Source organism: Artemia sp. Qi Xiang Cuo, chromosome 9 (genome assembly GCF_049724085.1).
Source record: "Artemia sp. Qi Xiang Cuo chromosome 9, ASM4972408v1, whole genome shotgun sequence".
In the NCBI taxonomy this organism is placed as follows: Eukaryota; Metazoa; Arthropoda; class Branchiopoda; order Anostraca; family Artemiidae; genus Artemia; species Artemia sp. Qi Xiang Cuo.
The window spans coordinates 42,345,089-42,362,891 of record NC_142802.1 but is presented as its reverse complement, the minus strand read 5'-3'; the positions used below and the strand labels follow the sequence as shown (position 1 = coordinate 42,362,891).

At 37.3% G+C, this 17,803-nt stretch overlaps 1 protein-coding gene across 1 annotated transcript in view; it reads right to left on the bottom strand.

Annotated features, from left to right (window-relative positions):
* LOC148948668 (uncharacterized) overlaps window positions 1-12,921 on the bottom strand; it is a 62,948-nt gene extending 50,027 nt beyond the window's left edge. The window contains exons 1-3 of the mRNA XM_089094582.1: window positions 12,823-12,921; window positions 2,794-2,928; window positions 1,016-1,191 (exon numbers count right to left, since the gene is read on the bottom strand). Of these exons, the coding sequence (XP_088950708.1) occupies window positions 1,016-1,191; window positions 2,794-2,928; window positions 12,823-12,832 (321 nt within the window). The 5' untranslated portion in view covers window positions 12,833-12,921. The remainder of the gene's footprint in view (window positions 1-1,015; window positions 1,192-2,793; window positions 2,929-12,822) is intronic.
* Between the last annotated feature and the right edge of the window lie 4,882 nt (window positions 12,922-17,803).

Below are 17,803 nucleotides of genomic sequence, written 5' to 3'. Positions count from 1 at the left end.
TCGCTGATACCATCTGAAGATTTACACATGTGTTTATGAATGTTTTTTAAGTTTTTTTAAGCTGATCTTGCTGATCAGCAAATTGTACCCCATGGTGAGGCTGACAATTCGAGCACCATTTACCTTCAATTCCTTATTGTTCAAGTAAGACGACTATAAGTTTCTTGTATATGGATTTCGGCCATGGCAATTCCAATACTGCCAACTCAATGGTGTCCCATACCTCCAGGGTAGTAGTATCTATCTTGGTTAGCCTTTGCAATAAGACCTGCAACACAGGTAGCGTCGTAGAGGGGGACTGAGGTTTTATGCACAGCTCATTTTTAGTGGTGGCATCCACATCATTTGTGGGTGCATAGCACATGATCAGCAACACTTTGGCGTGGTTTGAGGTAAATCTTTTATACAATACTTTTCCACTGACTGGTTTCTGTGAGCACAAGACACTTGTAGCTTTTGGCAATATTACTGCAACTCTGACAAAGAAACTTTTTGCTGTGTAAGACTTGATTCATCATATGGACACTGCTGATTTTCTTCTCACAGTGACTTTTCCATCTTGCTTCTAATACAACAAAATTGTCAAGCATAAACTTCAGGCATTCGCAGAGGACTGGTTCTGTTTTTGACAGTGCTGACATGGTTCTAACCTTCCAAGGATAATTTCAAATGAAGTTTTCGCAGTCAAAAATCTAGTCTAGGTGCTTGCATGAGCTGTCATGAAAGTTTAGACATTTGCATCAGAGACTTATCAGTGACACTTCTTTATCAAACTTTGTTTTCTGGAGGGTAACTAGCTTTTCTAAGTCCCCAACTAGTTTCTTTGGCTTGGCAGAGGTCAGGGACGCCAGTCCCTGACTGATGGGCAAGAACCCAATAGGCCTATCCAATAATTAGTACATAAATAAAAAAAAAACTGTACCATATACATTCTGTTTTCATTGAATAGCAGAAAATTGAAATAGATTTACTGTAACTGCAACGTTAAAATGGATTCGAAAGAATGTGAACATACCCTCAGCCCTTTGAAGAAGTGGTCTATGTCCGATTCGTCAATATCATATGGAAGATTGGCCACACGTGCACAATATGGACCATTTCTGGGAATTAGAGACTCGTCTATGTCTGAACCTCTTGATGCCTTAGGCGCTGTTGGTAGAACGATGCGCTCCCTACTTATATATTCAGCATCTGAAATTTTAATAAACGGTAACTTTTCAGTGACAAAAAACACTTTCTGTTATATATGAGGCACTTTAATTTTCTATATAAATTTGACAAAATTGTCCTATGGAATGATGACTTCCGGTCACCCTTAGAAGGAAACAGTTTAATGCCTCCCTCCCTCCATAAGAATTAAGTGTCCTATGTTTAACTCCACTGAAGGAGCCCATTCATTGTGCTGACAATGTGTCTTGTCACTTATTCAAGCTGATCAACCTGATCCAACAGACCAATTTCTCAGTCAGTTGCCAGGATTAAACAGTGTAAAATAAAATTGACAAAGAAATTCTTTCCCAAATTTAGACAAACTAAAGATTCAAACTTATTCTTTTATTGTATTTTGTAATTTTTACCCAAAAAAATAAACTCTTCCCAAAACATAAACATTGCAAGCTTCATTTATTAACAACTTTGATTGAAATGAATGTGAAAGCACCTGAAAATCAAACTCTTTTTTTTTCGCCATAGAGCAATTTTTTCATTTTGACTTTACTCCAGGCTCCAAAGTCTTGAGTTAAACAATATAGCCCAAAGATGTGTTACAGATTGACAAACTTTGACACCAGCCATTCAAAGTAAATCTTTCCTGACTCCTCACCCCTACATCCAACCACCTCAATTACTGTCCACAGCTTCAAGTTCAAATAGCCTAAGCTTAAAAAAGAACAGAAAATATTCTATATATGAGGAGACTGCAAGCAAAGCAATTTAATGTGCACCAAACTCGAATAACTCGTAACTGTAAGCGTTTTTACTAATTCCCATTCAGAATACTTGAAAAATAAATAAAAAAACATACAAAATTGTTCACATCACCCTTGTCAGAGCCTTTGTAAGCATTCTTGAAGCAATGAGAACATAGTGAGAACAATATTAGCCTTAGCCAATACAAAAAAGTTAATTTTAAAATTAAAATGCAATTTCTTTCCTTTTTTCATGCTAGTGGAATGCAACAATGCAGAGAGCTTGAAAATAATGATTCCTATTTACAAAGATCAACAGAAAAATAAGTAAAAAAGTTGTCAAAAATGTACTTTACAGATATTTCTGTCTTGTCAGAAACGATAAGACATAGACATACCTATGTAAATGGATGTCTTGAAAATACCTCTAAGGCTAGTGGACCAGTACTTACATTCCATGATAACCATACAACACTTCTTCAAAAGGTGGGGAAGTAAATACTTAGAAAAAATTAATGCCAGAAAAGAATAGCATCTTTGGAATTTTCATTTCTTTAAGTATTTTTGGTCTTGCAAAGGATGAAGGGGAGCTCCCTGCATGCATATTGAACAACAAGAATAAAAAGTACAGCATTTAATTATCCCTAGCTTTTAGCATGTAGCTGTAGGACATAACCTAGATTCACTTCAAAAATATACAAGTATTAACAATTACTCTAGAGGATCTACTATGTTCATAAAACAAGCTTTTCAAAAGAAAAAGAAACACATTACAAATATAAGCTTTTAATTTACCTTTAAAACAGAACTGAATTAGCCTTCATGTAAAAAAAAACAAATCAAGGACTACTTTAATGGCTGTCTATGAGTATAAACAAACACTAACCTTCATCTACGTCATCTGCCCAGCTGCTGAGAGCTTTTGGTGCTATAACAACAGTTTTTTCAGAAGGAAGATTTGCACCTTCATTCAAAAACTGACATAAATCAAGAGTCTGCCCCTTCTTTTTTCCTTTTTTTCCTAGATTAAAAAATAAACATTAAAAAAACAACTAAGGGTAACAAGTACCACATTATGAGTTGAACATCCTTTCAAAACAAGAGCATTGACCAAAGTAAAAAAGAAATAAGCCAGAGAAACACTTAACATTCATTTCAAAGTTAATTTTTCTTTTCTATCCTTTCTAGGTAGTGACCAGTTATGGTAAAGAAAGAATCCAAAATAGTGAACAGAAGTTACAAACATCAACTCTAATCAGTTAATAAACAAGTAAATCTTGACATTTTAGTAAAGTGAAAATGGAAGTTTGAAAACAATACATACATCAATAGAAAATATTTTTAATTGAGATTCTTCAGGTATAAAACATGTTTAGTTTATAGATATTTAATAAGTTATCGTAACAAAATTTTCATAATTTTATAAAAAGCACAGAAACCAAATCAGATTTTATATTTTAAGTAACTTAAGAGGAGGACTCCCAAACAATTGGTCAAAAAGATCCCCAGTGGGAACACTGAAAGTATCCTAGCATTGTTTTTTTTTAGTACCTTTACCACCCTCCCCTAAGAATAGTGTGTTTGTTCCATCCTCCCCCAGGCCTCCTACTAGATCTTTGAAGTAAATATGAACTTTAACATTTTTCTCATCTAGTATCTTTATCGTTATTAATGTTTGTGTTATGTTTTTATTCAAATAAATTGAATTGAACAACTTTTCAGTCCAAAACTAAGACTTTATGAGTGAATTATGAGCCTAAATTATACTGGGTACACCTCAGAAACTACCCATTTCTTCAACACAAATATTCAAATTTATAACCATGCATCAATATGAAGGAATGAAACACAAATAAAAACCTACATATGTCAACATTACTCTCCATATTATGTAGGATAAATTTCTCAAAAATCATGATGATTGGCATATTAATATTTACAAAAATCCCATATATATTTCCTGATATATGCTGATTAGCACATTAATTTTATATATATATATATATATATATATATATATATATATATATATATATATATATATATATATATATATATAAGAATATATACATATATATTCTTGTTAAAAAAATGAGATTCATTATTTGTTGTTTCTTCAAAAGAAAATGGAACAGTTTATCCACTCTTCCAAATTAAACACCAAATAACAAAATTGTTACTTCACTACATTCAGAAACATTATATCTACTGGATTTTAAGAGTTGCTTCCAGTTTAACTGCAACCCAGGCCCTTTCCAAATGCCTGGATATAGCTCTAGGCTATCAACAAAATGTTTACTGGTTTTGTAGTCTTTCTTCTTAAATTGGCATTATGAGCAAAGTGTATATGAGAAAAAAAAAAAAAAATGCACACTAACAAAATGGTTGAGGAGGCAGTTAAAGCATGAAATTTGGCACTGCCTTTGTGACTTGCACTGGTTTTTACAAGACTCTTTCTTGAATAGCCAGGTAACTACAGAGCTTTCAGTAAATGTGTACATATCAATAAATGAACTAAATCATAATAATCATTTGCCTTTACTATTCCTGAGATGAAAATGTTTGGGAGATGTCAACTGCATGAGGCAAATAAGCCTGAAGTCTCAAGCAGGGATTTTTATGACAAAGATTTCTAGCTTTTTGCATAGATCCTTCAAAAATCCTAGAAGTTGGGGGGATACCCCTTTGCCTCCCTTTAATGAAAGTACACTAAATTCCTCCAAAGGATAGAATATCCTTCATTTTATGGGTCAATGAATCAAGATTTCCATTAGCATATGGCTCTGCCCCTATCATGGTTTACTTAACCAATAAGAAAACTCTTGCATATGAGCAGCAATTCTTCCAAGCTTTTGGTTGCATTTTCTGTTTCTTGGTAAGGCGTAGTTGCCAAGGAGTGATGGGTAGTGCTGATTTTCAGTGCAATATGCAAAAGCAAATAAAAAGCTTGCAGAAAGTTCAACCAGTGCAACTCAGGAAATTTCAGCTAGCAACAAGTTCAATTCTAGAAGATAATATTCACAATACACAAGCTACAACCAATATTGACCACATACCAGCTAATTTAAAACTTGATTACACTGTTCATGTAGACAGTAAGCACTTTACAAGTGATCATTAGGGTCTTGTTTTTAAAAATTGGCTTAAGCTTGTTCTGGTGAATCATCATAGTGACAATGCTACTAAGCTTTCCTGTTTTTCAGTACAGCATAGTAGCCAAAGAGCAAAGATCAGTGGCAATTTTCAGTGCAATATGAGAAAGCAAATAAAAAGCTTGCAGAAAGTTTGTCAACTGCAACTCAGGAAGTTGTGATAACAATAAGTACAATTCTAACAGAGAATATTCACAATACAGGAGCTACAACCAATATTGACCACATACTTCTAATTTAAAACTTGATTAAATTGTTCATGTAGACAGTGAGCACACTATAAGTGATTACTAGGGTCTTGTCTTTAAAAACTGGCTTAAGCTTGTTCTGGTGAATCATCATGATGACAACACTACTAAGCTTTCCTGTTTCTCAGTAAGGCATAGTAGCCAAAGAGTGATGATCAGTGCTAATTTTTGGTGCAATATTAGGAAGCAAATAAAAAGCTTACAGAAAGCTTGTCCTCTGCAGCTTAGAAAGTTGCAGTTAGCAATAATTGCAATTTCTAGCAGATAATATTCCCAATATAGGAGCTACAACCAATATTGACCACATACTAGCTAATTTAAAACTTGATTACACTGTTCATGTAGACAGTGAGCACACAATAAGCAATCATTAGGGTCTTGTTTTTAAAAACTTGCTTAAGCTTGTTCTGATGAATTATCACAGTGGCAATGCTACTAAATATTAGTGAAACAAGGTGAACTCTGATCTCTACAGAGAAACCTAAGATGTTATCCTGAATAAAATCAAAGTGTGCTACCAGTTAATTTTGCATGATGTAAGAGATTCTATATTCCTGAACATGTTCAATATGGAAATAAGCCAAAGTCACCCAGCAACTTCAATCAAAGTCCCCTATTTTAAGCCAGGTTAGAATAGCTCACTTGTGGTCAAGCAAGTTAAAGCTAGGACTAAGGTTTGGCATTCAATATGGCATGACTGTGAAAAGCCATCCTCCAGTTTTGTAGTCCAGCAGTTCAAATATACAAAAAAAGCTTATAACAAGTAAGTAAATACCTTTAAAGCCAATGAAGTTGCTTATGTATTTGAGGAAGCTAGTCCTAACTCCATGTGAAAATCCTTTAAGCAGTCTAAACTACCTCTGAAGTCATCTACTAATATACCAGAAGAAAAATTTATTAAACACTATAGTAATGTTGTTAAAGTTAAGGACCCTAAACTCACAACAAAAAGTGACCTTGAACTTGTTAGCCGCTTAAAAAGTCTAAATAGACTGTATAAGTATTTGGTAATTTCCAAAAGGGACATTTCATCAGCTTTAACAATGCTAAAAAGAAGGGAAGTGCCTAGCTTTGATGGAATTGAGACAAAGCACCTTTGGACTGGGTCTGGCATTTTAATTGACCATCTTATCTTGCTGTTCAAGATATGCCTTGGTTTAAGTACAATCCTGAAATCATTTTGCCTAGGCATTATTTTAATATTTTGAGAAAAGGCAGGAATGGCAACCTCTTTTCTAGTTACAGACCAGTCACAGCATCTAGCATGATAAGTAAGATTTTTGAAATATTGTTAGTACCTGAGCTGGCTAAGAAGTGTCAAATTGATTACAGATAATTTGGTTTCTGCTATTATTTGGGTTATGGTTTTATATATTGTCTTTTCACACATATTATAGCTAAAGCCCAGCAGTATGGATGGTGTCTATCATTATGTGGTGTAAAAATATTCATCATGTTTAACTTGATGGTTCATTCAAAACCTACTTTAATTTTACTGGATCAAGATGTTGACACTTATGCTCCTGCAGCATTATGATCATGGTATTTTATCAGCTCTGTTTGTGGTAGGCTCTCTGACAGATTTCTTTAATCATCATGAAACTACGCTCAAAGAAGAGATTTCAAAATCAATTAATGATATCAGAACACAAATGTCAGCTCTTGAACATCAGGTCGCTAAGAAATGCTCGATTTCTGATGTGCGTGCTGAAATCAAAACCCTTGTGCAACAAGAAACTGCCTTGCCAGATACTAATTTTGTCCAACATCTCAATTGTGAGGTTCAGCGCCTTTTTACTGAAGAGCAGGATGGACAACGTAGAGCCATAAACATAGTTAAATATTTTATCCCGTCACAATCATACGAGCAACTCCATAGCTATTCATACCTCAGCCAAAATTGAGAACTCCAAGATATTCAAATTACAAATGTGAAAAGATTTCCCGTCCCTGCAAACTCACAGTCCGTAAATGCATGCCCACCACCTATCCTCTTCTCTGTTCCCAGTGTAGACATCAAAAGGAAAATTACTAACCATTCTTGTGAACTCTGTGTAGATATTCAGTTTTGCAGTGATGCATCAAAGGCCAAGCATGATAAACATAGGACTCTCATAGATACTCTAAAATACATATGAACTCTGGTGAAAAGATCTCATCATTTTCAAAGGCCAAATTGTGACAAAAAACATTGCAGCTCATCATGGTTGGGAAGTTCCAAAGCCAGCCCTAGACCCGGCTGCAATGGGGATATAACAGTTTGTCCCTCACCTCCCGTAAATAGCCCTGATTTCTTGCAGTTATCCTCTTTGCTTTGTAGAACTTCAAGTGTTAATACTAGTGTATCAACTGAAAATGAACTTAGTGAATTTTTCTTTTCATGTGACAGGTTGAGTAAATTGAGCTTCATCAGTGCCATCTCTGAACTAACATCTACCCCGCCTTTTTTCAAACACAGTTGCAGCTATGGGACCTCTGCCTCTGGACAACTGGTCACAAAAACTTCAAAATAATAATACCCTGCGTGTCATATCTAGCAATGTTGATTCTCTTACAAATAAACTTCTAAATATCCAATTGCTCTTAAAAGATGAAGAAGCAGGTATTGCTGGGTTAGTGGAGATTCTGTCAAAATTTACTACAATACCTGTTACTAAAAATATGTTGCAGATATCTGGTTTTCAGTGCTTCATTAATCTGGGGCAACCAAACTGCAGAAGAGGAGTTAGTATTTATGCCAGGGAAGGTTACCAGGTTAGTCTTATTAACTGTTTAATTTTCAATGTACCCAGGGTAGAAAGTTTATGGCTTGATATTATTCTTTAAGAAAATAAAAAAATCTGTATTGGGTGTGTATACAGACGCCCTAGTGCATCTAGTTTCAATGATTGTGAAATATATCTTAAAATTGTCATTGATAAAATGGCATCTACAGTATCATCTGATTTAACAATTATTGGTGATTTCAACTTCCCATTAATTAAGTGGGTTGATGGTCTTGGTCATGTAGTATCTAATAATGGAGATTCACCATATTTGTCTTGCTTATCTGACAATTTCTTTTACCAAATGGTTGATAAGCCAACAAGGAATCGTAGTAACCAAAATCCTTCCTTTCTGGATATCACAATGTTGAGCAATCCAGATTCCCTTATCAGAAATGAATTTCTTCCTCCAGTTGGCAACAGTGACTGCTCAGTTGTCCTCTCTGTGTTATCCTTGAACATACATCTGCAACCTAATGTTTGTCCTCAAACTTTTATTGACTACCAAGCAATACAGAAGGAACTAGACTCAATAAATTGGCCAAACCAATTATTTCTGATATTAATATATCATGGACAAATTTTAAAGAAGCCCTCCTATCAATTGAAAAAAAGCACTCCTGTATCATCTACCAAAAAGAGCCAAAAATTCTTCCATTCCTCACAAAGGATGCAAAAAGAACAATCAACAAGAAAGCCAGAGCCTGGAAAAGGTACAACAAGGAGAAATCTCGGGAAAATTGGATAAGGTATGCAAAGGCTTGGAATATTTCCTCTAATATAGTTAAGGAATTGAAGTCTCAGCATGAGGAAAAGCTAGCCACAGATATCAAGACAAATCCCAAATCTTTCTGGAGACATGATTCTGCCAAAAATCCAAACCGTCACATCATTCCCAACCTCAGACATAATGGCATAACCCACTCATCGCCAATAGATAAGGCCAATTTATTGAATACCCAGTTCACCATCCAACCTTGTTCAACTATTCCTGCAGCACCATCAAACTTAATATGTCATCCAATGCCAAAATATCAATTACCAAAGATATGGTCTTAAAAAGCCTGGAACGACTTGATGTTAACAAATCCAAAGGATCAGATGGAATACACCCAAGGCTTCTTAAGGAATTCTGAATTGTTCTCAGTTCTCCCTTGTGTAGACTCTTCCAGCTGTCCCTACAAAATGGAGAACTACCATCAGATTGGAAAAAGTCCTTAACACCAATCCACAAAAAAAGCCCCAAAAAATAATGCAGAAAATTACCATCCTATTAGCATCACTTCTGCAGTTGTAAAGGTGCTTGAGAGATTTGTCAATACTCTAATTCAGCCCTTGGAAATTAACACCATCCTCCCTTCCAATCAACATGGCTTCAGATCTTTAAGATCTGTTGACACTAATCTTATACACATATAAGAGTATGTTACATCATTATTGGATAATGATGTACCTGTCGATATGGTGCTCCTGGACATCTCAAAGGCATTTGACAGGGTTTGCCATGAATTCCTCATTACCAAACTAAAAGCAGCAGCTGTTGATGATGTAATTGTCCAGTGGATACAGAGTTTCCTTTCAGAAAGAACCCACAAGCTGTAAGAGTTCATAAACTCTCAAGGCATCCCCCATTTCTCCTTGTCTACAACTGTTTAAAGCAGCTTTCCCCAGGGGACCATTCTTGGGCCAAGTCTCTTCAACTTTTATATAAATGATGCACCTAATCTCCTCTCAAACCTCCTCACTCTTTATGCTGATGATTCAAAACTTATTGGTAAAGCAGCCACAACCTCTGACTGGCAATCTATTCAAAAGGTTCAATCATGTAGATAATAGTATGCATTTGTTTGCAGATGTTGCCAAACTGTTTGGCATAGCAAATCCACAGACCATCCAACATGACATAGACAGGCTACAGAATTGGACTCAAGACTGGCTCCTTTGATTCAATACAATCAAATGCTGTATTTTGCACATTGGATCTAACATCCCAATGGCTACCTACTCAATTTACAATCCCATCACAAAAACAAGGGAGCATCTAGAGAATAGAGAAGAAGAAAGGGACCTTGGTGTCATCATTGACAACAAGTTGAAGTTCCACAGACACATCCAGCAAGTTATTTCCCGGGCAAATTCCAGCCTTGGCCTATTAAAACAGACCATCAGCAGCTGAGAAACAACAATATTCATAAAATTATATAAAGCTCTTGTCAGACCCCATCTTGATTTTGGCATGTGCCTTGCAGGTCCTTCTTATTGGCAAGATGTAAGGCTCATTGAAAATGTTCAGAGGCAAGCAACAAAGTGCATAAAAAGCCTAAAATCAACTTCATATGAGGACCGCCTCAAGCAACTTAAGCAACCTACCCTTGTCTACAGATGCATGAGTAGCAACATGATGCTGACTTACAAACTTTGAGAAGAAAACTCTACAATCTTTAGTAGCAGTCAAAGCACCAGCCATCATTACACAAGAGGACACTCCAAGAAGCTGCCAAAGTTAAGCTCCCAATCGAGAACCCATCTTATGTACTTCTCAAGAAGAGTCATAAACCTCTGGAATCAATTGAAGGACTCAACTGTCAGCGCTCCCTCAATCCAGTCATTCAAATGCCACCTTGACAAGGAGTGGGAGAAGAGGCAGTGGAGGTTCAATTGGGAGTCGTCAACTCAAGAGCACTACAGGTCTGGCGGACCTTAAAGCTCTCAAATGGATTAAGGTAAGGTGAACACATTGGATTTATGATGACAAATTACTCCCACTGGGCTGGCTCCAGTGAGAGATGATTGGGTTTACACTTACATTGTGCCATACTGTAGTAAGAAAGGGGCAGTCCAAAAACCCATTGCTATTTTTCCGAAATGCCAAAGAAAAGTGGTCTTTCCTAAAAAGAGGTCTTTTACCCTATATATACCAATTCAGGGTATATATTTGCACATTAGGGGTGAGGGATAAATTTTATTTCTGATGTAAATGAGAGGTAAGTTAAAACTTTACCCCCACCCCCTCTAATGTGCCAATATAAACCCTGAATTGGTATATAGGGTAAAAGACCTCTTTTTGGGAAAGACCACTTTTCTTTGGCATTCTGGAAAAATAGCAATGGGTTTTGGTAAATATTTACCAAATCATATTATTGACTTATGAATAAAGTGAATATACCACTTGATGACTTTTTTATGCTCTTTCCAAACATAATAATCATTTTTGTTGGAAATGAATTTTAACCCACCCCTATATATACCAATTCAGGGTATATAGGCCATTTGCACTTTAGGGGGTGGGGGTAAAGTTCAAACTTACCTCCCATTTACATCAGAAATAAAATATAGCCTACCCCCACCCCCCTAATGTGCAAACATACACCCTGAATTTGTATATATAGGGGTGGGGGTAAAATTCATTTCCAACAAAAATGATTATTATATTTGGAAAGAGCATAAAAAAGGCATAGAGTGGTATGTTTACTGTGTTTGTAAGTCAATAATATGATTTGGTAAATATTTACCTGGGTTTTTCGACCACCCCTTTTTACTACAACATGAAGCAAAGTGAGGGCAGTAACAAGAACCCTGCCTTCTTGGTCAAATTGTCACCAATGAATTGTCAGCATAAATTGAAAATGTAGTCTCTGTTTTGAAAAGTAATTGAAAAGAAAAATTACATTTCTAGAATCAGAAGAAAATCAGCTTTCTGTTAATATATGAATAAAACTGAAACACTGAAAGGATATATAGGCCTACATCAAAATAAGATAATTGGTATTTCCAAAAAGAGGTCCCTGCAGGTAAGTCAATAAACTAATAGTTTCAAGTGGTTGATCTTAAATAATCTCAATAATAACAATATTGATGCATAGCTTAGACTTTTAGCTAGGCCTATTCATTAATATACCCAATCCTTGTCAATTCCTCTTTGGTAACAAGATGTGAGGGTTTTAGTTTTACATAATTTTGCTCAGTTGGATACTGGTTTTTTACCCTATAGGCCTATCGGTGGGGGTAAAATTCAGGTCAATATCTACAAAATCATATTAGGCTATTGAGTTAGGACAAAAGTGAATACACCATTTGATGCCTTTTTTATGCTGATTACGAATATAATAAGCATTTCTATCGGAAATGAGTTTCAGCCCCCTCCCTATATATACCAATTCAGGGTTAGGTACAGCCTATATAGGGGGGGGGCTGAAATTCATGTCCAATAGAAATGCTTATTATATTCATAATCAGCATAACAAAAGGCATTGAATGGTGCATTCACTTTATTCCTAACTCAATAATAGGCCTATGATTTCGTAGATATTGACCAAAAATTCATTTCCAACAAAAATGATTATTGTATTTGGAAAGAGCATAAAAAAGGCATCATGTGGTATGTTTAATTTATTTGTAAGTCAATAATATGAACTTCAAAAATTCACCATCAAAACAGAGACCACATTTTTAATTTATGCTGACAAAATATTGGTGGAAATTACACCAAGAAGGTGGGGCTTTTTTTTTACTACCCTCACATTGCATCATGCTGTAGTAAAAAAGGGGTGGTCCAAAAACCTGTCTTTACTTTTCTGGAAAGGCAAAGAAAAGCAGTCTTTTCCAAAAAGGGGTCTTTTGCCCTAGGTGAGCCTAATTAAAAGAAAGGCAAGGCTATTCAGATATCCAAAAACTGCCTTTATCAAACAACCTACAGATTAACCAGAAAACCATTAATTTAGCTGTAGCATCAGAAGTAATAATTGCATACCTGATGCCATTGTGCTGAAATTTTATCACTCAATATTTACGGCGTGAAATGCAGAATATTCTTTTCTTCCAGTACTACGTTTACTCTGTTGGCAATGTTTCTATGTAAGATTAATTACGCCATTATTTCGTATTGCGAAACGGAACTAAAATTTAAAGGAAGAAGATGAAACGTAAATTAGAGCTGCGTGAAATCAAATTTAGTGGCTGAGAGAAACCATTTAAAAATGACTATTCGACATCTTAATCTTCCCAGTAATTTTTTTTTACAATTGCTGGAAAATGATCTGACAATGAAACATGAAAAAAAAATATTTGAAGCCTTAAGAGGTCGACTAGTCATTTTGACATGTGGCTCTTCTACAGACTGATTTAAATGCACTGGTTAATTGGTGTAATTTAAATTAATTGAATAATAATCAAGAAGAATTTTATGTGGCGAGTTACCTAGTGAATGCAGTAGCATAGCAGTATTCTATTGGTGAAGTTGTATTATGTTCTGTTGATTCCATTAGTGATCTTAGTATTGTTTTTGATAATTCGTATTCGTTTATTCAAATAGCTTTCGTAGCAAACAAAACTGAACGCTAAATTATACTATTTTTAAAATGCATTTAAGAAAAAAAAATTACTTATTTAAAACACTAACAAAATATGGTACGATGGAATTTGCAAATCTGTTAGTTCGGCACTTGACGGGTTGCAATCGGTTCTGATGCCTGGTGAGTTTGGGGGTCGGTGCGGTTGGAGGAAGAATTGAGCGATGTTTCTCGTTTGACATGAGTGATTTCCCGAATCTCATTATCAAATCGTGTCTTTGGGCGAACAATGTGGGCAAGCTCATAACCACAAGGGCATGCTCGTAACTCTCATACCTGAGTCCAAGAACTATTTTAGTAGCACGTTTTTGAACGTCTTCTAGTTCCTCTGACATGTAGGCAGTTTTTGTGCTTGGGGACCCCAGACAGGACAACAATATTCAAGGATTGGCCTGATGTATGTCGTGTGAGCCAATAAAAGCTGACGACCTGAGAAACCCAGCCTTCGCATACTCGTTAAACTTTGGATTGAGTAGTGTCCTTTGCGTATGATATTGTCTACGTGCAGTTTAAATGAGCAATCGCTTGTAAAAGTCACGCCCAGTATTGTCGGGGACGAAACAGTTGGAAAGGGAACATCTGGTATTGTAATATCTTGTTTGAGCGGGTTGAAACGTAGAACTTTCAATTTCTGCTCGTTCAGTTGCAGGCTATTAGATTTACACTAGTTAACGGAGTCCGAAAAAAGTGTTGGTTCAAACTGCTGTTTTGCTACTGCGTTTTCTACTATGTATTTGAGAAGCGAAGACAAGTCGTCGACGAACTTGAAACGCTCCTCAAATTCTGCAAGGATTTTATTGATGACTGCAAGGAATAAAAGGGCAGGTAGTTTCGTTCCTTAGGAACAGACACAAGTAAGTTCAGTCCACTCAGAGCGGATATCATCGGCAAATAACGGATATACCGATTGCCGTCGCCCTCGTAGAAAATCTCTCACTAATAGCAGCAAGTTTTTTCCAGCTCCCATCTCTTTTAGATTTTTCAATGCAATGAGGTGCTCTATAAGGTAGAATGCTTTTCTGTAGCCGGCCAAAAATAAATTAATAAGACAGTTTGGGCTGTCCATCCCCTCAACTATCAAACGGTACATCCGCACTAAGTATAATGCCATGCTACTGCCTTGTTTACGGCCATATTGGTAAATATGTATTGAGGGTGCAATCTGCTGTAATAGAGCACGGTGGATAAAACCTTCAGCCACTTTAGCCAAGTTGGGAGTTATGGATATAGGTCTCAGCTGATCGCAGGACTGGGGTGCCTTTACTTTCGGAATGACCTGCACATAGGCAGCTTTCCACAATTTTGGGAACGATTGTTCTGAGAAACACTGATTTATGATTGATGCCATGGGTTTGGCTAGAAAAGGTGAGTACTCTTTCAGTAGCTTCACAGGGAGTTCACTTGGGTATGTGGCACAGTTGTTAAGTAGTCTTTCGATTTCACAAAAGACCGATATTTCGGACACTTCTACAATATCATCGACGCTATAACTGTTGATGATATTGCTCATTTCTTCGTCACTTATGGTGGGGTAACAAGTGCAAGTTGGTGTAAAAAACTCGTTAACATCCGAGGTTCTGGTTAGACTCCCGTCTATGTTGCTGATTCGTACTTCAGTCGCTTTCTGTTTTCCAGTAAGCCTTTTTACCGCGTCGTGCCACTTGTGGGAATCTGACTTGTAGAGTGGAGCTAATTTTTACCGTATATACCTTTTCCTAGATAGGCATAGGGCTGTAATGAATTTGTTTCTCGACTTGTTCCTCTCCGATGCTTCTCCTACAGAACGGAGATCTCATTGTTTTTTGATCATTATTTTGAGCTCTGAGTTTAGCCACGGCTTATCTGTTTCACAGACCAAGCGCATTTTTACAGGAAAGATTTCGCTGTATTTTTGTTGCAGAGTCGAATATTGTGTCTCGACCTTTTCATCGACGTCAGTAATAGCACAGATTGCAGCAAAATTAAAGTTCGCAATCCATCTGCCAAAGACTTGGATGGAACTTTCACTCAGTGGTCTCTACAGCATTCTAGTCTTTTTTGGTTTAGGTATACGGTTTCTGTTCTTTGACTTCCAGCATAAAATGTTGTGATCAGATTTTGCAAGTGGTCCTAAGGAAAATGGCGGTTCATAGTACGCTTCGAGATTTGTCAGTATGAGGTCCAGTATGCTTCCACTTTCATGAGTGGGAACATAAACAACTTGTTTAAGGTTCAACACACGAGAAATCCTTTTTTTGTCGGTTAAGTTGAAGACTCCTGCTATGATAAATGCCGGATTGCTGTACTGTTTCCGCAAACTGTCAACTTGATATTGCAGATACGTCACTAATTCTCGCCTATTACGCACACCTTCTGGATAGTATATTGCTGCTATTATGATGCATGAGTAAGTCCTTGGTAGCCCCTTCAGGTTGCACCAGAGCCAAATTGTCTCGTGGCACGAATCTGAGGGGATACTAAGTTGTTTGCATGGTAAGTCTTTGCGGAAATAAATTCCTACGCCACCTCCACGTCGGTTGTTCTCTCTATCGCGTCTGGTATTAAAAAAAGTTCGGATATCCTTTGATTGCACCTGTTTTGGTTGTAATATCCCAACATTCATTAATTACGGCTAATGGTACTAAGTTTTATGTACAAACAAGTTCTAATTCTACAATCTGGTTTGTTAGAGACCGGGCCTTGCTAAGAATCAGGTTTGGAAGACATATCTTGGCATTCAGCGTTACAGGTTTTAGAAAGGGAGGGGAACTATTCGAGAGGAGGTGGTCCACAGGATTATCAGGAGAGTAAGGTCTTAGGGTTGGCATAGGTGCTGAATACCCTGTATTTACTACACGTGTCAAATATCGGTTGTTTCTTGGCCTTTTGATTCTGCTGTTGTTCCGAACTATGGATATCACTGGTATACAGTGGTCACCACCTTGAAGTACACAGCGCACTATATGTCACTGACGACGTGGGCTGGGATAGCGTTGACCAGCAGCTAAAGAGCCAACATCCGGTCGGTTGTCAGAGGACTGTGATCTCTTTGCATGGCCTGTAGCAGCTTATTCAGTTTTTTGCATTGGCGTGAGATCTGGATTCACATAGACGTTTTGTCGGACATGGTTGTTAGTGGATCTTCGCAGATTTGGTGCACCCTTCAAGATTTTCGATCGCTTTCTTCGGGTTTCTTCACAGTCCTTGCACAGTTTTACGAGTAGGCACCTTTGGCCTTGCACGTTATCCAAGTCTGAGAGTGGGTGGCCCAGTCTTGCTGTTTCTAGGATATCTATCAGTTGTAGTTGAGCAACAAGGTCATTGCTAGAGACCAGCCCCACAACTTTCTCAGCATCAGACTCTTTGTCGGATTCTAGAATGCCAGATATTACAATGTTCATACTTTTCTCCTCTCGTAGTTTCCTTTTTGTTTTGGCTTGCAGTAGAACGCTAACTGTGACGGCACTTGAGTTTGGAATTCTGTTAGTTGCTGGTGACTGAGATGGGACGATGTTGATGACGGTAATTGGTTGCACTTCTGGCTGTTGCTTTTGCTGCCGTAAAGGTGCCATGCTTCGGTTACTTTGTGTCATTTGAAGTACTGCCAATTGAAGTTTGGCTACGCTTCGCTTACTACAGCATACACATTTGTATTTGAATAGTAGTGAGCTCTTATCATGGGCTTTCAGCGCTAGGAATAAGTCTAGATGCATCCCTCGGCAAGAAACATGTTCATAATCGCTGCAGAAGAAACACTTGAGTGCAGTTGAGTCTTCAGCTGCCAGGTGGCAGTAGCTGCATAAGCTACCGGTAGAGCCTTCTTGTGATCTGGATGATCCAGGAGTCACTGAAGACTGGAATTTTTCAGGATCCAGAGCTTGCGGACAGGGAGACTGTTTTGTCTCCTATGAGCTGCTCGCGATGGTCTTCTTCGAGCCACCTTTCGATCTTGATTGTGGTAGTGGTAGTGGAGAGGAGGAAGAGCAGCTCCTGCACCTCCAGTTTGCTGCAATTATTTTGGCATCATATGCTGTTATCTTGAGGCATTTCAAGTGTGACTGCTTGTTGCAAATCTTGCAGCAAAGAGCGTCATTTGGCTTTGTAGTCTGTTTGCAAATGTTACAGTTCATTCTGGTTTGAAGTGTTACGTAGTAAGGTTTGCGGAGATAACTAGGGAAGTGTAAAGCCCTGTTTGCTTGTCTCCTGCAATTTAAGAGATTGCTCTCGGCAGATATCACTAGAGCACTTGCCACAGCTACTTTCCCCTCTTCTGCTAGCTTTTCCTCTCCTGGCACTCAAATGAAAGTGTTGTATCTCGTCGATGCTCAGAACGCTAAATTTACTGCCTTGACAATTCTCGAGGTAGACAACCCAATTACAGTTGGCTTTGTATCAAAAGAAGGT